This window comes from Epinephelus lanceolatus, chromosome 1, assembly GCF_041903045.1.
Source record: "Epinephelus lanceolatus isolate andai-2023 chromosome 1, ASM4190304v1, whole genome shotgun sequence".
NCBI lineage: Eukaryota > Metazoa > Chordata > Actinopteri > Perciformes > Serranidae > Epinephelus > Epinephelus lanceolatus.
This window is the reverse complement of record NC_135734.1, coordinates 17,069,666-17,093,903: the sequence shown is the minus strand read 5'-3', so window position 1 is coordinate 17,093,903 and position 24,238 is coordinate 17,069,666. Positions and strand designations below refer to the sequence as shown.

At 42.4% G+C, this 24,238-nt stretch overlaps 1 protein-coding gene across 7 annotated transcripts in view; it reads left to right on the top strand.

Moving 5' to 3' along the window:
- kif21b (kinesin family member 21B) overlaps positions 1-24,238 on the top strand; it is a 70,944-nt gene that overhangs the window by 18,214 nt on the left and 28,492 nt on the right. For 4 of the 7 annotated variants that reach the window (XM_078166366.1, XM_078166352.1, XM_078166369.1 and 1 more), the window contains exons 2-18: positions 11,039-11,261; positions 11,454-11,636; positions 12,548-12,697; positions 14,116-14,250; positions 14,414-14,605; positions 14,870-14,985; positions 15,881-16,076; positions 17,140-17,329; positions 17,443-17,506; positions 19,137-19,367; positions 20,256-20,388; positions 20,482-20,620; positions 21,595-21,783; positions 21,917-22,116; positions 22,228-22,335; positions 23,011-23,327; positions 23,496-23,676. In XM_078166366.1, the coding sequence (XP_078022492.1) occupies positions 11,039-11,261; positions 11,454-11,636; positions 12,548-12,697; positions 14,116-14,250; positions 14,414-14,605; positions 14,870-14,985; positions 15,881-16,076; positions 17,140-17,329; positions 17,443-17,506; positions 19,137-19,367; positions 20,256-20,388; positions 20,482-20,620; positions 21,595-21,783; positions 21,917-22,116; positions 22,228-22,335; positions 23,011-23,327; positions 23,496-23,676 (2,947 nt within the window). The remainder of the gene's footprint in view (positions 1-11,038; positions 11,262-11,453; positions 11,637-12,547; positions 12,698-14,115; positions 14,251-14,413; positions 14,606-14,869; positions 14,986-15,880; positions 16,077-17,139; positions 17,330-17,442; positions 17,507-19,136; positions 19,368-20,255; positions 20,389-20,481; positions 20,621-21,594; positions 21,784-21,916; positions 22,117-22,227; positions 22,336-23,010; positions 23,328-23,495; positions 23,677-24,238) is intronic. The other 3 variants (XM_078166364.1, XM_078166359.1, XM_078166358.1) reach the window with 3 other exon arrangements.

The following is a 24,238-nucleotide window of genomic DNA, read 5'->3' as shown; positions in this document are numbered from 1 at the left end:
ACGGCATCATACCCACTTTTTATGAATGCTTACCACACTGAGATTTTACTATAGTCTCTATTTCTCTCTATCTGTGAGAAAAATAATGCACAGAAACCCTCATACTTGAAAATGCGTTGCACCCTCTGTGGTGCCTGCGCACATACTCACCGCTGTGGCAGTTGGGTTAATCCTAATCTGAACTCTTACAATGACAAAGCACTAATCGGAGGTATGGTACAAGCAAACAGAACAGAACCAGATGGAGACACTGTGCTCCTGTTTATGTAATCTCTGTTGGGCTGGTTGCATGAAAGTAATCTTTTTCAGAAAGGGGAAGACAGTTCTGTTCTGAAGACTGTCATTGTATTAGGTTTATGTCAGGTGCGGCTTGTATTATTGTTATAAGGTTGTAAACACCGTGCTCATGTCATCTTACTTAGCATGTTTGGTAAGACAGAAGTAAAAAATAAAGAATTGTGAGTATTCATCATGATTTTATAGTGTGTTTATGACTGGATCAGTTACTGCAACATGGTTTCTTTGGTCACTGGAAGGTGGTTTTCATTTACAACTTTGAGTTTGGCAGCAGTTCAAGAAACCATTTTATAATCATGTTCATTTTAAGATCAATTTCAGTGTTTGATAAATGGATGCTACTGCTACAAGTGTCTGTGCATTATTTCATGGTAAAGTGCCGTTAGGATTTACGAGAAATCGGGCCTGTTGTGTGTATGTGGAGCCAACACCCCTCAGCTGATAGTGTGGTGAGGCTGTGGTATGGAGAAGTCAGCAGGGATGCATCCTGGAGCAGTTTTGGAAACCACTTGGCTCCCACGACAGGCACCGGCAGGCCTGGTATCAGAGGGCAGCACCTTTTAGTACAGTTAATGTTCTTTAGAAAAATGATTAAAGCTGGCTTTGACCTGTGATGCAGTGCAGCACAACACTTACTCAGATGTTTCTGTGGAAAGTGAAAGTGTTTGTTCTTGTCACGCTGTGTTCTCAATCTGAAGGACTTAATAACATAAAAGCATGAGGCCGGCCTCCATTTATTTAATGATGAATATACAAAGTCATGGGTTGTTCCCGCCTGTCAACCTTCTCCCACTGTAGACGTTGTTTTGCACTAATAATGAGCTGTTAGACAATATTGTGCAACGGACACTCCTGGTTCAGTATTTAGGAGACAGTGGTGTCTGCATGAGTGCCAACAGTCATTACACAGAGGAAATGAGGTGTGTTAGAGAGAGGAGAGAGGAGAGGGGATGCGATGACAGCTTTGACACTCGTCTCTCTGCTGAGTGGTTATTAATGAGTCGGATGACAACAGGGGGATATTAAGTCTCACCACCTCCTACTTTGTCAGCCCATGTAGAGAAGAAAGGAGAGAGCAGGGCATCAGTGTAGGGCGCAGTCTGCTTTTAGCTGGCAGAATTATTGCATCTATATATCCCGAAATAAAAGTTAAGTCTTTGGTTCACACACATTCATACCAAAACTATCTCATTGTAGCCAGTTTTTCCTGCAAGCAGGAGTGCAGAGATTTTTTTGTGTGCCTTTATCCAATATCCATCCCTCTTTTAGCACTTTTTTGGTCTCCACCAGCTCCTGAGGGAAGTAGGTGGCTCTTTAGCTGCTAAATGATCCATATGTTCACCTGCTAGTGAATTTGTCTGGTGCTCAGCAGGTAGTGCACAGATTTATCAGAGCTTTGTCACTGAAAACAGCTGCACGTGCACCTGAAAACTCGGAATGATGATAAACATCGACCTTAAGGAGCCTTTAGAGTCAGGTGATAATGATCTGTGGGTTTGTCTTTACGAACCACTTTTTCCATGGTCTCTCATAGACTGACCTATCTCTACACCTAGTTTTAACTCTGTGCCAGCACCAGAGAAAGGTCTCACTGAACCCATCAAACTTTTGTACTAAAGGAAAGATGCTCTGGGATGTTTCTATAAATCAATCACAACTGTCATGGGTAGCGCTAAGTCCAGGATACAGTGGCAGTGCTCTTGCAAAACAGTGTTGAGAGGGTACTTGTTTTGGTTGAACATTTGCTTACACGCACAATCTACATCCTGTGAGTCAGACCACTTTTTCTTTATTACACAGCAATTTTAACGATCACTAATGTTAAATCAAAAGATTAGTGCAGCTTTAATGCATTAGCTTCTGTCATCCTCACTGCATTTGGCTTTGGAAAATCAATCTTTTGGATGCAGACACGCCACTCCCATCAACACAGAGCTCTGCTTGATTGCCTTCGTCTGTTTCACATTCATATGTATGTGACATGAATAAGTACAAAGAATGTGTGTCTGGCTTTGTTTGGAAAAACAGAGCTGAGAGATAAAATATGGGACAGGGGGAAGGAAACAAGAAGAAGTGGCTGTTGTCCCTCATCAATCAGAAGAGTTCAGCCTCTGATTCTCATGAACGAGAGGATCTTGGGATCAGTGCACCCCCTGCTTCCTATAATCTGACCCTAAAAACACAAAATCAATTGTAATTTACAGCTTTCCTGTGCAGACATAGTTTTCTACTCCTGTATCTTCCATTCTGCACTAATCAGTGTCTTTCCAGCTCTGTTAGTCACCTGTAGAGCTTTAATTCTCTACCTGTCAGCACAACCTTTCCTGGATGGAAGACTGACTGTTGAGGCGTCTGTCAACAGTTATTGGATCTGCTGTGTAATGGAAGAAAGGGGGTGACTGTGTTTGCATTTAAAACAGTTGTTAAGAACCAGACACATTGCCCTGCGTCTCACACCGAATGATGGATATGTGTTTTTCTATTATGAAGGCGATATTTGATCGATGGAAAGACAGAGCAGCGGAGGGAGAGGAAGTGGCGGCGAGGAAAAGTCCACATTAGCGATTAGTCTCTGCTTGTTATCAGGGGAAAGAGGAAATGGAACAGGCCCCTCTGCTGCTTCTGCCATTCAAGCTTTTGTCCCAACAGTCTTGTTTTCACTGGCAACAAACTGTGGGAGGGCTGCGAAACGGGCAGAGGTGTGAGGAAGAGGACAAGAGCGCAGAAACAAAAGAAGAGCCAAATAACGTTTTCCCGTACAGGGGTGATAAAGCTAAAAACATAACAAATAACAGGGGGGGTTAACGAGGGAATAACTCTTGATTGGGAAACCTGATGAGAGTAGATGTTGTTCCGTGATAAATGGTAAGTGTTAAAGGAAACGAGGACGCAGCGGCTGGCTTCCTCCGCTGGCTCTGTGCCAGAGGAGAGACAACAGAGCTCTGAAACACTCACAGCGCAAGAGAATACGATTAACTCCGTCGCTTCATGTGTGTGTGTACTGTGTCTTTACAGGAGTGTTTGCATTAGGGAAATGAGCTCTTTGGCTATCACCGCCCTCTTCTTTGAAGGCTGAGTGAGCATGACCACACACACACACACACACAGTGTAACACAGACACTCACACAGGCATTACTGGCACTCGCTGTCATTGGCAGCGATCGCAGCGGGCTGATTTTATTGGTACTCTGGGCTTGTTGGTAACAGCCTTGGCATTTGGTCCAGGCTATTTTCTGGATCGTGATTGGACAGCAGGTCAATAGTTGAGTTTTAGGTGAGGATTACTGTATAATTGGAGCATTAGCATTTTGTAATTCACAATTCTCACACCACTAGAAAGCTGTTATGTTTCACTGGGGTAAACACACACACACACACACACGCAGCTGCTGCACATCAGCAGTCTCTGAGCTGTGTGTGCAGTTCCCAAGGAAACTGGACCATCCTAAAGTTTGCCAGCTAAAAGAAAAAAACTGGAAACTAGAGTCTCTATTTCTGTTAGCATTCAGAGTGTGTTAGTGTGTGTCCATAGTGAAAATACTAATACTAATGAAATGTTTCCTTCATATCCAAAAATGCTTTTTCTACAATAAAAATATTTCAAAATCTCAAAAACTGTTTTAGAAGACAAAATTTTCAAATTAAATAATGTTTCATGACTTCCTGAACTAGATCAGACAAATTCTGATTGAAATGTGACCAAACATTTGATGCCAGCATTCAACACTTGACACACATTGATACTTAATGCTGTAGACCTATTTCAGCCTGTAAATTGTATAACATTATGGACGACATGTGTCCACTACCTCCTCCTATGAAAAAATTAAGCCAAAATATTCCAGATACAGCCACTGTCATCTTGCACTGGTGATGTCATTTGGAGCCAGAGTCTGCATAGTAGCGATCTCCATGGTATGGAGTTCCTGCCCATACATCCGTGGGACCAATTGCAAGCAGCACCATTTATCCCAAGCAAGGTGATTGGCACACACAGCTGTCAATCGTGACGTCAGGCCCCCTTTTTATACCATCAAATAACTAATTAAAACTAAACCTATCAGAAAATCTTACACTTGAACACACATAAGCATGGTAAGAACTACCTTAAAATGACAGAACCTATCTTTGGGAAAAATTATTTGACGTGTACTTTGGGTTTTTAGTTTGTCCCATCTAAGGGGAACTGGGATGTTTTGGCTTCACTTTTGGGACGTTTTCATGTCGCACATCATTATTGCATAGTCTATGTTTCAGCCCTACACACAAGCCACACATCTGGCATCACATGTTGCTGATCCTCCGCTGCTCTTTTCTTCCTCAATTTTTACCTCATGAGCCACCTCTACTTGTGCTTGCAACACAAAGTGACACCATCTTAACCCCATCTGTACATAAAATGTGGCACTCCTGTCATGGGGGTACTTGCGCCTCATTCTGCTCAGTGAGACCGGTCTGGTTCAGAGGCAGCAGCGTCTCCATGAGCCTCACAGTATGTTTTGTGATGTGAGCTAGATGTGGGAATGATGGAGCCTCACAATGGCAGTAGGATACCCTGCTGTTTCCACATTAAGGAGACAGGAAACAGCACTTCCAAAAAAAACTTTACTACAAATACACCTGTCTTATTTAAATCCATTCGTACTCATTCATGTTTTGTAGTGCTTTGCTGCCTGATGTATTACACGCTGGCGGGTCGGATTTCATGGCACAAGTTCTTTTTTTTTGTTTGTGTGATGATTTCCCCCATTCAGCCTCATTCTGAATCTGCTTGTTTCCTTGCTCGATGAAATTTAAAAGAAATCTTAAGTCTTTTACAATTTGATGAGGGATGCTGTAAATGTCAGGAAGGTCTTGAGGACAGTGTTTAGTATTCAGAGAGGTCGCCGCTTCCCTCATGTTGCAGATTACTTCACTCTCAAGTCACGCATTAATGACTTTTGCAGCTATCAGGGTTTGACATGGCAATTACTCTGTGTGTGTACGTGTGTGTTTGCGTGTTTGTTTATGTTTGTGTTTTTTTATAAAGCCTTATTAGCACTATTGGGTTTGATAATTATTGTAATAAGTGAATTCCCTTCAAGCTTGTGGATAATGAGTTTATGACTTGTGTGTGTGTGTGTGTGCGTGTGTGTGTGTCTGACAGAACTAGGTTTAGGGTCCTGACAATAGACTGGGGTAATGAGTATTGTATCTATACATTCATCTGTATATAAAGAACACAAGTACCAAAAAAGGTGTGTTTGTGTGTGTGTGTGTGTGTGTGTGTGTGTGTGTGTGTATTGTTTCATTCAGGGTTTGTGTTTAGTCTCCAGGGTATTTAAACCATTTTCCTATTAGTGTGCAAAGATGAGGAGAGATAGACGCCTTAATTTGCCGCATCAGGGATCCACAATCTGCTTCTATGTGTTTCACTCTTCGCCTCTGCCTCATACAGACATTTAATCACGGTGTTGTGGGCTATTTTTAGCTGCCAAATGTTCTTCAGTGGGTGTGTGGTCTGGATCTCTGTGTGTATGGTGTGTGTGTGTGTGTGTGTGTGTGTGTGTGTGTGAAGTGTTTGCTGTTCCGATCAATGTTATGGATCCCATCTTTTGTTGGCGCAGCTGGCTTAAATGTTCATCCAGCTGAGCTGTGTGTGTGTGTGTGTTTGTGTGTGTGTGTGAGAGAATTGATTATTTATAGCTGTTCCATTTCTTCTTCCTGTGGATCACTGACAGGCTGTCATTGTTGTTTCTGTGTCTCTTTGTTGTGTGTGTGTGTGTGTTTTTCTATTCTCGTTTGATGCAGAGCTTGTCAAGATGTTCCTGAATTCAGCTGTACATGTCTTGGGAATGTTTTACTCCTCTGTGATAATGTAGAAGACACTCAGAAGAAGCGTGTAGAGTGCTAAATCTAGACACATATTTTTTTATCACGGAATATTTAGGCCATCTGCCAGTGCATATTTTCATCATTATGTGGTCTTTCTCTAATGTTTTGGATCAATTAATCATTTAATGTATAGAATGAGTAAATAGTGAAAAATATCTGTCACAATTTCCCAGAGCTCCAGCCGATGTCTTTACATTTTTTGTTTTGTCTGACCTTCAGTCTTAAAATCATCACATCTAAGAAGCTGGAACAATGTTTTGCATTTTTTTATAGGATAAAAAGAAAGATCAAAATTGCATGATCATTTTGCTTGTGCAACAGCTAATTAGCACTAGGAATATATCTTCATATGGATCAGGGGTGTTGGATCTATTAGACAAATTTAAATATGGCACATTGGCCAAATGCCTGCTGACAACACCACACATTTACACTACATGTACGTTTGTGTTTCTACAAATTCTAAATATACAAGAGAACAAATTATCAATGTAGCCTGGAGGTTAAAGATTTTTTGTTAACCATGTTCACCATCTTAGTTTAGCGTGTTAGCATGCTAGCATTTGCTAATGGGAACTAAACACAGACTACAGTTAATTAGGTCTGCACGTATTTGGAAGTAAAATTCTTACCTGATGATACTGACAGGGGAAAAGAGGGGGATACACCAAAGTCTGTAGGTGTCATCCCCTGAGGACCATGAATGAATGTCTGTACAGAAATGTCATGGATATCCAGTAATTGTCGATAGATTTCAGTTTGGACCAATCAGTCAACAGACACTGCCATCCATAGAGCCCTGCCACTAAGATGACAAGGCTAGCATGAAGAAGAGGATATACTCTCTATAGGATATACTCTATTGTTTTGGTGCTTTGCTGAAGCACATCTGCAGTGTCCAGGAGGTGAACTGGCACCTCTCCAGCTACCAGTCCACACACCATATTTGGTCCAGACGGGGACTTGAGCCAATGACCCTCCAATTCCCAACCTACAGTAAGTCCCTATGGACTGAGCTTTTTACGTGTTCTGGTCTCAGCTAAACTCAACCCCACAAAAATTACCTAGTACTTCCATATCTGGAATGCTTAAAAAATGTAAAATCGAATCACTATGTTGGCCTGACATAGACATTATAAATTGGCAGGGACTTAAGTGTCTGTACTGTGTCAGAGATTTGACAGCAGAGACAAATCCTGCTGTGGCTCCCCAATCAGTCAGCCAGTGGTCAATGTGAGATGAGGGGAAGTAGAAACAGAAATGCACTTATTGTCTGCAGGAAACAAGCCAAATCCAAAGTCAGTGGTAGTATTGCTGAGATGTCGTTTTTGTTACTGTAAGTGATGATGAAAAGTTAATTATCCTAATGGGGAAAGGACTGATGATAGCAGTACGTGGTGCCTCGTGGACATTCTGCGTATATAGATGTGATACTCAGGTTCTTTCTTTATGTCTTTGTTTCTGTTTTTCCCTCTTTCTTTCTTTCTTTCTTTCTTTCACTCTTTCTTTTGCTCTTTCTTTTAAATGTCAGCTGTCAAGTGTTTCACCTAACACTTCTGACCTATAAATATTGCAGACAAAAGACTGACAGCATTGAGTGTAAACAGAGAGAAAAGGAGAGAAGAATGACCTCCAACCCTTTTACGATACAGCTGCAGCTCTCTCTCACACAGACTCAGACACACACACACACACACACACACACACACACTGTTCGTCTTCTGATAAGTCCATTGTATAGAGCCAATGCACTCCTCCTGCTATATCCACTTTATGTTAATAATTGGCTTAAACAGCACTCATGTGGGATCTGTGGTTTTAGATACATTAACCTCCGTGTCAAGGTCACCTCCACCAATGAAAAGGACTCATCTGTCTGCAAGCTGCTTTCTGTGTCACACTGTTTTATTAGGTGGTTCGGGTTAGTATGCTGCTGCTGAATTGGACTATTCTAATGTGTTTAATTTCTTCCTGGAAGACCCCCTTTAATGACGCCTCAAGGCCTGAACGAGGGCCAAAAAATGCTGTTGTCAGCTCTGTGTGTGTGTTTCCGCAGCACTATAACGACGTGTGGTGAAAGGATTGTTGTGTGTGTGTGTTAGCGGTGGGTGTGGTTCTTCATGCATGCTTGAGAGAAACCATGTGTGAAGTGAAGATAGTACAGTAGGTTGTTTTTGCACTGTGTGTGTTTACAGTATTTGTTTCTAGAGTCACTGTGTGTGTCTTTGTGATGTGTCCACTATCATGACAGCAGCTGCACATGGTTGGGGATTTCTCTTGCCTTTTTATGACTCGACTCTACAGTATACAGCATATGTGTGTGTCTTTGTTGGAGCATCCCATAGGGAGTCTGTGGTGCAGTCTCACTGTGCGGGGGAGTTGATTTGCATCCCCTGAAGATTGAACTAGGGGGGTTAGCATGTGTAGAGGTGGACCCAGTGCTCCGATACTGCTGGCTCACGGCTTTTTCCACAGCTTAAAGTGATTACCTCCCCACTGTGTCCACACTGTGCCTCTGAAAGCCTAAGATTAACTGTGGTGCCGTGTGACAGATCTTCTGTTTTATATACATTGCATACACCCTCAGTTTTCTCTGCAGTGTTTTCTTGTAAGTAATCGGCCCTGCAGCACGAGCAAGTAAAAAGTGTCACCTCTTTAACAGCTACATCTCCTCTTATCAGCCACCCTGCCTCCGAGGCGTTCTGCCGTTCTGCTGGCAAACATGTTAAAATGATCCTAAATTTAAATACTTGGCCCTCATTCTGTCACCGAGTTCAAAAATGTTCAGGCTGCTTTCCGTTGCACTCATCTAATCAGGGATTATTTTACAACTGGGATGTCAGGTGAAAGCAATTAACTGCAATGAACTACCTGTCAGGATGGAAAGCCCAGCAGAACTCAGAGTCCTGAGCAGCAGGATTAACAGCCAGCGATGACTTATCAGCCAAAGTCTGCCACATCGTCACCAGTGGCCTTATGTGTGCTAGTTTCTCTCAGAAATGTCCTTTTTTTATGCCTCGTTACTCATTTCCTACACATTCTCAGACTTTCTAAATCAACAGCACAAACAAAGTGCTGTTGTTTATGTATGAGCTTTGTCCTCGGGGTTGTTCTTCTGTTACAGATTTCTGTTTAGTTCCACTCTATAAAGTTGTGTGAATGTCTCGTTTGTCCTTTACGTATCTAACACACACATTTAGCTCCACTTTCATCCGCCAGTCAATCAAAGTGATGGCTCATTTGGATGAAACTCTGTTTGAGCAAGGTGTGAACGGGTGGACACATGTTATACGACTGGGCTTTGTGAGCCGGCTCCGGACCAACGGTTGCCACATGTCTGACACTGTCTGGCCTTGATTTAAAAGGGTGGACATGGGTTTCTGTTTATTGTTGTATTATTTATTCAGATCCCCATCAGTTGTTACCAAGGCAACAGCTACTCTACCTGGGGTCTACGGGTCTGTAGTAATTGTTTTGGATGATAATGGTTTCTATAACAGTAGTATGTAGATGTTTAAGCCTCCTCAACCATATACATTCTCTTCTTCTCAATTGCGGAAACACTTTTATAAGGGAACAAAGCGATAAGTCATAAACTTACACCACTTTGGCTCAACTGTCAGCTCAAACAGACCACTCTTAAAGGGGAACTCAAACTATTTCACAGAGTCTGTTGGAGTATGACTGCATGTGGAAAAACATAAATAAAATGTGATAAAAACCACAACATGTATGTTAAAACACATATAAAGCATTTTGTAGCTTCAGATGGAGCTGACAAAGTTGAATACATTTCCTCAAGTGATGTCACTTGAGTCAGTTGGGCCTGAACACTATCCGGGGGGGTAGCGTTAAAAAGAAGTGACCTTTGTAGTCTGTGGCCTAAAGCCTAAAGCTAGCTACCTGCTGCACACCTAAATCTGTACAGTTAAGTGAAATATTGCATTGTGGGTAGTGTAGGCACCAGATTTTGACAATGTATGCAGTATAAAATACTATACCTCTGATTCCAAGGAGTCTGACATTGTTGTAGAAGCATAATGCTAAATTGGTGCTGTACACTTTTAATAAACTGAAGGTCTAAAACTTTGGCTCTGGTGTAATTCTGTGGGTTAGCGGTGATGTTTGCAGACCCAGGTATTGCATGAACAGTGATAACCTAGGTAAAAGGAATATTTCTCTGAGAAGTGTCAAACACACTCACAACATGTGGATTCACAACAGTCACAGTGGATTTCAGTGGAAACCAAGTTTCATGGTGAATACAAATGAGTTTGGATTTATCTTGCTAGTGCACTCTTCTATTAAATGTCTACTATATTAAAGCATAAGGTGTTTTTAAGGTCATATTTTTTTCTCTGCCAAAGAGGTTATGTTTTCAGTTCGGATTGTTTGTTGGTTTGTTTGTCAGCCGGATTATGGAAAAACTACGGCCCGATTTTCATGAAATTTGGTACAAGGGTGGAGCATGGGCCGGGGAAGAACACATCACATTTTGAAACAGATCCAAATCACGGGGTGGATACAACATTGTGAGATCAAGCATTTGGCCTTAGTGAAGGTTTGCACCCTCTGAGTGCTTTTCTAGTTTTTTACAAGATAATTATTTTAATGCTTTAGATTTGGATGTTTTCCAGTATCCCGCTTGAAAAGTTTACACTAGAAATGACCATGAGGTCAAAGCAGAGTGTGACTAGTGCGTGAATCAGAATGTCATGCATGATCTGCACTGAGCAAAAAATACATAAAAACATTTCAAGCTGAATCACACAATTCATGACACCCGTTTTACATGTTTGATTTATGATGATGTCTTCTCATCCATTCACTGTCTGTCTTTCACCTTTTCTTCTCTTTTCCTCCCAGGATTCGTCCTCAGATGGCCAAGGAGAAGATAGAGGGCTGCCATGTGTGCACGCTGGTCACACCTGGAGAACCACAAGTCCTCCTGGGTAAAGACAAAGCCTTCACCTATGACTTTGTGTTTGACATCGAATCAGAGCAGCAGCACATCTACCAGACCTGCGTGTATAAGCTCATCGAGGGCTGCTTCGAGGGCTACAACGCCACAGTGTTCGCTTATGGTCAGGTATGACATTGGGGCTGGGGTTTTAATATTCATGGGTGTTTGATGATTAATTTATAGGATAGGAAAAGTTTAGTTTAATTAACTTCCTCTACACATATGTAAAAACATATTTCTGTGCATAGATGTAGGATGTATGATGTTTGGAGAACACGGGAAATGACATCTCATTATGTTTGATGTGATGTGTTTCAGACGGGGTCGGGGAAGACCTACACCATGGGGACGGGCTTTGATATGAGCCTGGGCCAGAAGGAGCAGGGCATCATCCCACGGGCCGTTCACCAGCTGTTTGAGGGAATCAAGAACAGGAGGGTGCGTGCCCAGGAGACCGGCGGCCAGCCACCTGAGTTCAAAGTCAGCGCCCAGTTCCTTGAGGTGGGTGACGTACACACATAGACATGACTGGATGTAGAGCATATCTCATATTCTAACAGTTCAGTATTGATAGTCTTTCTCGCAAATATGCGTGTGTGTAGGTGTGTGTGCGCTGGGATGGGTGTTGGTTCATATTAGCGCTAACCAGATGGGACAAAACAGGGAGACTAGAGGATCAGCCCCCTTTTCCACAAACAGGAAGTGACAACCCAATGACAGATGGGCAGGAATGCCTGCTTGTGCTTTGTTGGTCCTGATTAATGTTGGCCATTACCTCGGACATTATTCCTCATCACTGTGGGGCAGAGGAGGGATAAGAGTGAGGGATAAGAGGGAGGCAGGGATGCTTGTGTAGGAGCAATGAGATAATATGACAAGTAATTATTCCCTCCAGAGGTTGCTGGCAGGCAAATGTTTAGGTTGTCTCTGGGGGCAGACGACTGTATGTATATGTGTGTGTGTGGGGGGGTGTGTATTATCTGATTACTTTAATAAGCTTTACAAAATGATATTTCTTTTGAGCTTTGTCTTATTTCTTTCTTTTTCTGTCTGTCCTGCTCACTGTTGTGTGTTTTGTACATTCTCAGGTCAAAAGGTTATCTTTGTTGATGCTAAACAGATGTCTGTGTGTGTGTGTGTGTGTGTGTGTGTTTGGCAGTAGGTGGGAACAGCTGAGCTTTCAGCTGACCTCTGTGGTCCTTGCCCTCATTGGTTTCTGAGAGGTCGTTCTTTTGACCTGTGTGTGAAAATAAGACAGACAGCTGTGAGAAATGTTGAATATGAGCAGAATATGTAAATCTGCTTATTAGATCATTACATTAATGGTTACATTATGATCAGGGTATTGCCATAGTATTGGGTATGTATAAATTGTTTAATGCAAATGTGTTTGTGGCTTCTGTTTATTGCAGTTGTACAATGAAGAGATCCTTGACTTGTTCGACGGAGCCAGAGATCCAGAGAGTCGCAGCAGGAAGTCCAACATTAAGATTCATGAGGACAGCAGCGGCAGCATCTACACCACTGGAGTCACCTCTAGACTGGTGCAGTCAGAGGAGGAGGTGGGTGTGTTTTTATCATATGTGCGTCATCTGCAGTCATCATCCTGACATTTTCATTGTCTTTCTCAATATGTAGTATTTTGGTACACTATATATTCTAAAGCAGTTACTCCTCTGCTGACTTTTCTTGGTCCAAGGGTCATAAAAGTTTAGAAAGCAATTAAAAAAATGTCAGATTTTTGTTCAGTTTAACATCCTGCACTGCTATGGCTCGATCTGTAGCATATTTGATACTTATTCTAACACAGTATCATTTTTTCAGAGCTTACTTTTGCTTTTATTGTTTACAAAAGCACATTTAATAACGCACTCATTAAGATTCAGTCTAGTAATTTTAAATACCTTCAGTTAAGTAAGTTCAGATCACTTGCTCAAAAAATAAGAAAGCTGGAGACTTCAAAATTCCCATCATAAATGATGTTTTGAAGTTTTCTGTAACCATAGAGTCCAGTTGCATTGCAAGGGGTTAACTGTGAAACCATGAATGAATGCTGACTGGTTGAGGCAGAATGTGGGAGCTGCCACAGATCCCCAGCACCCCCAAAAATCTGACAAGAACCATGTGGTGGTCAGTCTTTAAAAACAGGAAACAGGTCGAGCATAATAAGGGAGGCCTGGCACTGATGTGCTGCCTTTAAGTCAGACTGGTTAAACATGAGGCTGTTTTGTGTGAACAGTACCAGTCTGTTTTAGGGTAGCTTTCTTGAGAAGTTGCCAGACATCAGGAGTAAGTGATGGTTGCTTAGAAAGGAAAGAGATCAGCAGTGGCAGTGTGGAAGAAGGAGGATGTGATTGGGGTCAAGAGGGCAGGAGAAATGTCTGCTAGTGGAGATGTGACGAGCCAGAGGTTAACAGGTGGTGATTTAGGGGGAGGGCTACAGTAAATGCTGGCTGGGACACCTACGGTTTTATTCAGCTTCTTCTCACATAGATGAGCAGTGAGAAAGATGTGAGCAGACTGATGAATGGAAGCAGAGAGGAAGGAGAAGAAAAGCTAAATTTGGGAGAGGTCATGCATGCATTAAACTGCAGAAAATTCAGACAGCTGAGAGGAAAGCAGAGACAGATGGGCACTCCTGTGGAAGAGAGAAAATGTCAAAACAGGGGCAGGGAGGAGAAGTGTGGAGGCGATGGAGTGTGGAAAGAGACAAGGAGTCAGGTTAGGGGTAAAAAGCAGGAGAGGACACATCAGCAGAGAGGACAAAAATAAAAGAGAATTGCAGTTTGAGTTTCCCGTCTACATAAAATATGCTGACATGGGTGTTTTCAGAAAACATCTCAGGTGGTGAACCAAAAAACCCCCATGGTTATCCTTTGTTTTTGTTTCTGACTCTACATCTTTTTTGGATAAAGTTTTCTCTTCAGTTCAAACTGAAAAGTCATAACCAAATGTCCTCCACATTTTGTGTGTGCTGCAGCTGCTGCAGTGCCTGAAGCTCGGTGCTCTGTCCCGCACCACAGCCAGCACCCAGATGAACGCCACAAGCTCCCGCTCGCACGCCATCTTCACCATCCACCTCTGTCAGATGAGAGTGTGCCAGCAGGCTCAAATGGTGAGATTTGGGGTTTAGATGGTGCAGGGAAAACTGAGAAATAAATAAATAAATATCGTATTAGTCATAATAGCAGCAAATGTGATGAAATAATTGCTATTTCCGAGTAAGAAGCTGCAGCTCACGAACTCATTTCCAATTTTTTTTTGTCCACCTACACTAGCAGAATGGTGGAGGAGGAGGAGGAGAGAACGGGGAGGTGAACGGCGTGGACTCCAGCCCCATCGCTCAGCCGGAGTTCGAGACGCTGATGGCCAAGTTCCACTTTGTGGACCTGGCCGGCTCTGAGAGGCTGAAACGCACAGGAGCTACAGGGGAGAGAGCGCGGGAGGGAATCTCGATTAACTGTGGACTGGTGAGACAGACACGAACACGAAGTGTGTGTGTGTGTGTGTGTGTGTGTGTGTGTGCGTGTGTGTGTGTGTGTGTGTGTGTGTGGTATGAAAGAAAATATGGAAGGTGACAAAGCATAAATCAGTTCTTCCTCTGCCGTCTGTACCTGGATGTTTTTAAATGCTGTTGCATACTTCTCTTCTGCTTTCTTAAATGGCAGCATGTTAACAGTACTTGAAAACTAGTTTGTGATCATTTTCTGAATGTCTGTGTGTGTGTGTTGTAGCTGGCACTGGGGAATGTGATCAGTGCTTTAGGAGACCAGACTAAGAAGGGAGGGCACGTCCCTTACAGAGACTCTAAGCTCACTCGTCTGCTACAGGACTCACTGGGAGGCAACAGGTACACGCACACACGCACGCACACACACACGCGAGCGCACACACACACACACATTCTTGTACTTCTGTCTTTGTGAGGATCCTTATTGATTTAGTGCATTCCATAGCCCCTTATCCTACCCTTAACCATCACGACTAAATGCCTAACCCTAACATAAACCCTACTTCTAACCTGAACCCTAAAAGTCTTAACCCTGAAACAGGCCTTTGAAAAAAGTGAGGACCAGTCAAAATGTCCTCACTTTGCAAAAATGTCCTCACTCTGTTGCTAAAATACAGTTTTTGGTCCTCACTGTGCAGCATGCACAAGTGTGCACACACACAGGTACGTACAGAAAAATGATATTATATTTATATTGTAGGAAAAGCATTTAATTCTTGAAAAATCTTAACATTGTGGAAGATTGAGAAGCTTGTTGCATAAAGGGAAAGTCATAATTGATCAAGGCCTTGGCGTTCTGTGGAGATGAAACATTCGTCAGTTAATCAAAGAGGGTTGCAAGAAAATTTATCATCCTCTATTTTGATAGTCGATAACATTAATGCAATTTTTTTTATAGCAAAATGCCAAAAATGTTATGGTTCCAGATTCTATAAAATGACGACATGATGCTTTTCTTTGCCATATGCGATTAAAAAAGGAAAATTGTTATAAACAAAATGATTTACCAAGAATATAATCAGCAGATGAATAGATAATGAAAATAAACATTTGGTTTAGTTTATTGACCGAAGATACAGAGTTTTAAGCCCACAAACACACCAGACACACTGTTAAGTTGTTAATGCCTGATTATCAAAAGAGCTTCTGTTATGTCCATGCTAACAAGACACCCTCAACATTGTTGTAGTGTATGCACAGTTTTAAACAACCTTTATGTTTCCCTCCTTTCCAGTCGCACAGTGATGATCGCCTGCGTCAGTCCATCAGACCGGGACTTCATGGAGACACTGAACACACTGAAGTACGCCAACCGTGCCCGAAACATCAAGAACAAGGTGGTGGTGAACCAAGACAAGACCAGCCAGCAGATCAGCGCCCTGCGTGCCGAGATAGCCCGACTTCAGCTGGAACTGATGGAGTACAAGGCGGTGAGAGATGGATGGGACATTGCGGGGGAGAGAAATGAAAAAAAGTTTTAAAAAGATAAAGATGAGGAGGTGCTCAGAGAAAAAGATAAAAGGGGCTGAATGACAGGGGGGAAGAGATGAGTAATGAAAAGTGGCACGTTGAAGAAGAGAGACAACACATGGCTGTCAGTGTAAGTGATGCAATGAGGCGGTAGGAGAGTTCTGACATGATGGATGAAATTGAGAACAGTAACTGAGCAGAAGAAGAAAAAAGACAACACTAATAGGAGTAAGAGAAGATGGTCCTGGAGGGCGAGTTAGAAAAGCACAGGCCATGTCTGCAGCAGCAGCGAATTACTATATCAAATTAAAGATCCTTACTGGCAGACACACATCCATTTATATCTTTACTATAGTGCATGTATAGAGAAGATTAATCGGTGCAACGACAGCATTTCCCAAAGTAATGCAGAGACAAATTGATTCTGTAGCTGAATGTGCACTGTGTAACATGGTTTACCTAATATTAACCATTATACATTAAGAAGACTGGAGAGTGAAGGATGATACAAGAAAGTGTGACAAGAAATAGGCAGAAAATTCAAAGAAAGTCTGTAAGGAGTCTCCACTTTTTCATCGGCTTTGACCTCTGGGGCAACAAGAAGCGAGCAATCATTTAGCAGGGTTGTCAGTCTATTATGCGATTAAGGGGGTTACTACAGTTACTAGAGGGAGACTGAATGCATGACTATGGCGAGGGACTGCGAGCTGACCTCGATGTGGTAATAAGGGATGTGATGTGACTGGAGTCTGGAAGTAATGGAGTGTTGGATTGGTGGAGGTAATGATGTCTGCGGGCTGTGGCTGGATTAAATAGTGACTCTCTGTTTCCAAGTTTAACAACAGGATTTTTTCTGCGTTAAGCATTCAGAATACAACAATAGCTGCTTGAAGAGCCACGGGCAGACCAACTCACTTAAACAATGGCATTGTGTTTGGCTGGACTGCAGCATCAAGTGTATACAAGAGTGTGGTTTTACAGTACTGAGGGTTATTGTTATTCACTGTTTGCGTCTCCGTGCAGGGGAAGCGTGTGGCCGATGAGGATGGTTCAGAAGGCTACAGCGACCTGTATCAGGAGAATGCCATGCTGCAGAGAGAAAACGACACACTGCGCCTCAGGGTGAAGGCCATGCAGGAGACCATTGACCACCTCAATACACGCGTGACTCATCTGCTGGCCAATGAGGTCAGCACTCTGCTGACCAAGTCAAGTACGTGTGGGAGATATTTAACTGTTTAAAATGTTTAAATACTACATGAACTCTATTTCTCTTGAGTCTCAAATCTTACTTTACCTTAGCCTTCTTCTACCTTTGTCCTAAAGGTGAGGGCAACGAGGAGATTGGGGCTTTAATCCAGAACTACATCCGAGAGGTTGAAGAACTTCGGTAAGAACTCTAAACCTTTATTTACAGCCATCACTTGTAGTCTTACACTGAAACCCCACTGAAATTATCAAACCTGATACTGATGGGACAGTAATTACTTTACAGACTTTTTTAAAATTTGGTCTACAATACACAGTATCAGTAATATGATAAACATATAAATTAATATATGTGAGCAAAATCTGATAGACATTGTCCTGATTGCAAAAAGAGAGAAATAAATAAATAAACCCACAAAATTCCAAAAGACAGTAATAACCAAGATAGACAAAACTAACAAAGGTTGCAGTTACAAAGCCACACAACTGGTTAAATTAGTGTGTGATAAAGGCTTCTGTACTTTGAAGAATGTCATTAGCAAATCTCATTCTCTTGAAGTTCTATTTTAAAAATTCTGACCTGACTTTGGACATTTCTTTTAAGGAACAGTTGACTTTATGGGAAATACACTTTTTGCTGAGAGTTAGCTTAGATGATCCATACTACCTTAATTTCTGTCCTATAAAGATCTAGTGTGTAGGATTTAGTGGCATCTGTAGTAGTGATATAACAGAGGTTAAACTTCCTGTTGTCCAAGTGCATAGGTGAACTACGGTGGCCGACACAATAAACGCAAATGGCCCCATCTACAGGCAGTGTTTGGTTTGTCTGTTCTGGGCTACTGTAGAAACAACATAATGGACTCTGTGGCAGAGAATTCACTTCGTATGTAGATATAAATAGCTCATTCTAAGGAAACGAAAACACAACGATTCTCAGTTTCAGGTCATTATAAACTAATTAAAACATAGATATGAATATTATATTCAATTTCTGCCAATAGATGACCCTAAATCGAAAACACTGGGCCTTTCAATATGCCAGTGGAGCCAGTAACCAGTTTGCTAAGCTTAGCACAAAGTCTGGAAACAAAGGGAAACAGCTAGCTTGGCTCTTTGTGTAGGTAAAAAGTCCATTTACCAGCACCTCGAAAGCCCAGTAATTACTACATTAAATCTTGTTTAATTCGTACAAAAACAGACATCTAAAAATGGCAGATTTGGTTACCTTTTGGTAAGAGCTAGGCTAGCTGTTTCTCCCTGCTTGTTTGAATGCTATACACGCTAAGCTAAGCTAACTATCCCCTGCCTGTAGCTCCATATTAACCTGACAGACATAAGATCGATATCAGTCTGATGTAGCTCACCATAAGAAAGCAAGTGAGCGTATTTCCCAAAATAGGATCTATTTCTGTTTAGTGGCATTTTCCAAATCAGTGAATCCTACCTTTAAAGTAAGACCACATAACTTTTGCATTAAAGGAGACAACAAATTAGACAAGAAAAGAGCTGCACAGCAATATTTTTCTGAAGTTTGCTGTGTTAGCTGGGCTGCCGTATGCTACTGGTCACACCAAACCAAGCAAGGCTCTAGAGGTAAAACCCCTGGGTGTGTTGATTTGAACAAGGGCTCATTTTATTGCCTTGGGAACAGAAGAATGTGTTATACCTTCTTTAAAGTTTCATAATGATTGATAAATCAGAATTCATGCCTTTATTTAGCTTGTGTCAGTTTTCCCCCTTCTCAGAGCCAAGCAGGCAGAAATTATGAATTAATAACTTTTTCTCACCCTCTCCTCTTTGTCTGTCAGAACCAAACTTCTTGAGAGCGAGGCCATGAACGAGTCGTTGCGACGGCAGGTGGCCCGACTTTCTTCACGTTCCCCATTCCCTCAATCCACTCTCAGTCCCGCCCCCGGCCACCCCCCTGGCTCCTCCCCTGCTCCTATGTCCATGGAGGCTGAAATGACGGACGTGTTACGCAGGGCCAAGATGGACATCGAGAGGCTGAAGAAGAAGGAGAGGAGGCAGAGGAGAATGAGGTGAGGAGAGGAGGACACATCTGAAAAGTTACTTCATATTTATGTGCTAGTTAGAAAAACCTTTATCCAGAAGAGTCCACAGAGTTCCAGGAAGCTTTCCTGTCCTTGTGTATCCAAACATCTGAACTTGATGTAAATTTAATTTCTCATGCGTCCCTCTAAGCCCTTATTAGTGAACCTATGCATGTTTTAAAAGCCAAGTGAGCATGATGAGTACATTACTGTTCATGCCCATATACTTCTCCCTCCTCACTGCTTCTCCCCTCCAGCTTAAGAGCCACATCACAAGTCGATTAGTGCTTTGGGACGGCCAGTTTCTGAATAGAATTGGGATGCAGCCAGTGCTGAGTAGTAACGCTGGCTCGGACGCAAAAGGGTCTAATTCAGTCGGCCAGTGGGTCATGAGAGAGGAGAGTACACAGCCTAACAGGCTAATTGAGGTTTAATGGGATAGGGATGGAGGTGGACGGGAATTTAGAGATGGGACGGGTGATAAGCAGAGTGGCTGTAAATGAAGGAGCAAAGGGGCGAATAAAATTGGCAATAAAATGTTAAGAGCTAAAAGGGCAAGACAAGGGGGTAGATGAGCTGAGGAGGACTTTGCTAATGACTTCAGAGGTCTGATTTTGACGTGAGTACATCACTTGGCAACACTCCCAAAGCCTTAATGGTGGTTGTTAGGAGTGTGTGACATCTAAATTACATGAAAGAGAGTGTTTGTTATAACTGGTAATGGACAGAAAACACTCATGCTGCTGCAGTGGAATTGGATAGACCACTAACCACAGGTGAAAATGGTCCAGGAGAAGAATATGATGATACAAAATATATTTACAAGTGATATTATTTATGTGTTTTCTCAACAATCGGGCTTTTCTCCTGCTGTAGTCCCGAGCTGGAGAAAGGTATGAAGAAACGAGTGAAGCTGCACACTCATGAGAATGGAGAGAACGGGCAGAGTGGTGAAAACAGACAAAATGGACAGAATGGAGAGATCGATTCAGACGACAATTACACCGAGGTAAGGCACACATGTTGGCATTGATTTGTGTTTAAAATAATAATAAAAAAAAACACAACAAAGTGTGATGTATCTGTGTGCTTCTGTGTGTAGGACATCATGTCTCCACTGCAGGAGGAAAGCGGCTGTGATGAAGATGAGGGGGAGGATGAAGAGGAGGGCAGGGAGGAGGAGGATGGGTTTGACAGTGATGAGAGCCTGGTGGATTCAGACTCAGACTCTGATGAGAAAGGTGTGTTTCTGACAGCTGCTGTTACAAAATGACCAGGCCAGTTTAACCTTTTGTGCCCTGTTTTTAGCTGCATAGTTCTATAGATAGCAATGTCTGTCTGTCTGTCTGTCTGTCTGTTGGTCAGTAACTATCTCAGCAACTATTGAATATAATGCCATGAAATTTTGTCCAGACATTCATCGTGCCCAGAGGATGAATCCCAATGACTTATGTGATTCCTTTATTTTTACTCCAGCCCTTCCAGCTGGTAAATTTTTGATTTATCCAGTGAAATGTCTGAAACATCTATCAGACAAATTAGCACAAAGTCTTGCACAGATATACTTTTTTTTAATAATATAAATAAAATTGATTGATTGATTGATTGATTGATATACATGATTTCTAAGTGATGTATCATAATGACCTTTGAGATCCCCTGACTTCCCCTCCCCGCCATCAAAGGGTCTAAATTTCAACGTATTTACCGTTTATGACCAAATCTTTGCAAAACTAATCACATTTCCATCAGCCTCAGCTGTGCTTTGTGTTTAGAGCTAATTAGCAAACCTTTGTATCTACAACATGCTAAACTAAGATGGGGAATATGTTAGCATGTTGATGTTAGCATATAGCTCGAAGCACTGCTGCACCTAAGTAAGTACAGCCTTACAGAGAGAGAGTAAGGACATTATGCAGTTTGCCAGATGACTGACAGTGAAGAGAGCTGGAGATATTTTATATTGTAGAGCTGAATTTGAATCTGCAGTCTTATGGGCGGTCTCTGAAAGAAGCACAAAGAAGCAACACATGAATCAACCAGTGCCTAAGGTTTAGGTTTGATGTCAGTCGGAATAAAAAAAAGGCGATAAATTAAGTCTGGCAGCTTGTTTTTGACTTCCTGCTATTTATTTCATCATCCTAAAAAAGTTATATTAACTCCTCTTTAAGCTCTTCTTTGCACTCTGTCTGACCTTATCCCCTCCAACCCGCAGCCAACTTCCAGGCAGACCTGGCTGACCTGACCTGCGAGATCGAGATTAAACAGAAGCTGATAGACGAGCTGGAGAACAGCCAGCGGAGACTGCTGATGCTGAAGCTGCAGTACGAGGAGAAGCTCATTCTGCTGCAGAACAAGATCCGAGACACTCAGCTGGAGAGGGACCGTGTACTGCAGAATCTGAGTGAGTTCATGCATCATGGGACGTGTAGTTTATATTGATGGTTGGGTACTTTCTGATCAGTAGAAAAGTAAAGTGTCATTAAAGGTGAAGCATTCCGACAACAGGTTGTTAACGTTATTACATGGCTACACAGTGTCCATGGAGAACTACACAGAGGAGACGGCCAACCGGATCAAGCAGGACTACGAGAAACGTCTTAAGGAGATGAACCGAGACCTGCTGAAGCTACAGGCGGCACAGAAAGAGCATGCCCGTCTCCTCAAAAACCAGGGGAGGTACGAGCGGGAGCTGAAGAAACTCCAGACAGAGGTCAACGAGATGAAGAAAGCCAAGGTAGGAGGAGAAGAAGAGTGAGGGGGGAGGAGCGGGAGCATGGATAAACAAGATTGTTTCAGCAGTAATACTAGTGCAGTTTAAGAAGCCTGACCTCGCTGCTGTTTCCAGGTGATACTGATGAAGCAGATGAAGGAGGAGCAGCAGAGGAGGAGGATGGTGGAGGCAAAGCGGAACCGTGAGATCGCTCAGCTCAAGAAGGAGCAGCGACGACAAGAGGTCAGATTGCATCTGTGTGTGTTTTTTAGGACAGAGATATTCAGCACTGCTCCATTCTTCTGAAACATTTAGCACAGTTACATATTTGCTCCAGTGCTTCAGCTCCCTCTGATAATACACACAGAAATAGAGATACTGGAAGCTAGGTGACACCATATGAGCAGTGTTGTATATAAGCCTGTTTTGTCTATGTTATAGCTGTTATCAACATTGTCCAATTTTTGATTTAACTCCTGTGTTTAAAGAATGATTCATGCTGATGAGTTGGTGTATATGGCTTGCATTGCTCCATCTGTTTGTCAGCCTGGCATTTTAAAAGCCTGATTTATGTATCATCGTGTACATTCTGCTCACAGATTGTTGGGATTACTTTTATGTTTTAAAGATTAGCACACACCCTAAATGTATTCATTTCCATCTTTATTTGTTTTCCCTGGAGGAGAGTGCTTATTAATGAGCATGGAAACAGTAACACCGTCACACTGTGGGCCTCATTCGTAATCCTTTTATTTAGGGTTTCGTCTGAAATCTTAAAATCCTCTCATGATCAACACTTTGTAAGCCTGTTGTTCAAAAAGCGGTCATGTTCGGCTAAAAAAAATGTTTTTAAAAAAAAATGTAAACGAGGACTGAATAACAAATTAAAGACCTGTTTGTCTCCCTGCTGGCTATCAGTACCAGATCCGAGCGCTGGAGTCTCAGAAGCGGCAGCAGGAGCTGGTGCTGCGCAGGAAGACCCAGGAAGTGACCGCCCTGCGGCGCCTCACCAAGCCCATGTCAGACCGCGTGGCTGGGCGTGTGGCCCGCTGGAACCAGACTCCTCCAGTTACAGACTCTGGAGCTGAGTTATCGGCCAGCACTACTGCAAGCAGCTCTGAACCCGAGACTGGGAGGACCGTGAGCGGGCTGGTGAGACAGTGGAACAACAAAAACAATGTGTTCGGATACATGGCAGAGAGTGAAGGGAGCATGGATGGAACCAGGGTCATTGGGTAAGATGGGTTGATGCAGTCAATGTATAACCTCAAGACATACACTTTAAAAAGCAACTGTACACTACTGACCAAGCTCCAAACATCAGACAGACACAGTTAGTGACGAGCTGTTATTTTGTTTAGGTTCTTAAAAAGTTCCTCTCCTCTCCCTTTATCTCCTCTCAGCAGTAGGAAGAAGTTGCAGCGTAAGCCAGCAGGTCTGGGTGTTGGAGCTGCGAACAGAGCTGGCAGCATCTCCAAGTCTGCGCGTCAGAAGTGGCAAGCACTCGAACATCGCATTATGGACATTGTCATGCAGAGAATGACAATCGCAAATGTAGAAGCTGACATGGATCGCCTTATCAAGGTAGGCTCGGCCTTCACAGGAAATCAGTGATGTGTAAGGTGGCGTTGTTTTGGGATTTTACCTGGTTTAGTGTCTGTAGAGTTAAACCAACTTGAGAGGGCATGGACAAGTGTTTTGTGATACAATTAGCCAAAAGCAATATACACTTTGAGATGTGCAGCTATATTAGCAGTGATTAAAAATCAAACATGAGGAATCAAAATTATACGTGTCCATTGTCGTGACAGCAGCAGCAGCAGCAGCAGCACTAGGTTACATGTTAGTGACTTTTCGGCTCGCATCATCTCAGTATTGTACAACTGAAACCACAGTGAGTGAAGCTCTTCCTCCTTCTGTCAAAGACAGACTGTTAAAATTAGATGGAGAACAGTCCTTTTATATGAATCTGTAAAATGTTAGAGCATATATTAAAATATGTTCAGTTTGTATTGCACTTAAAGTAAATAATGTTTTCAAATGTTGAAGTCACTCCCCGTATTTTATTTCCTTATCCTTGACATTTGCAGATGTTTTAGAAAGTATCGCTCTGACTGTTTTTGCTGTGTGGGCATTTGTGTTTTCG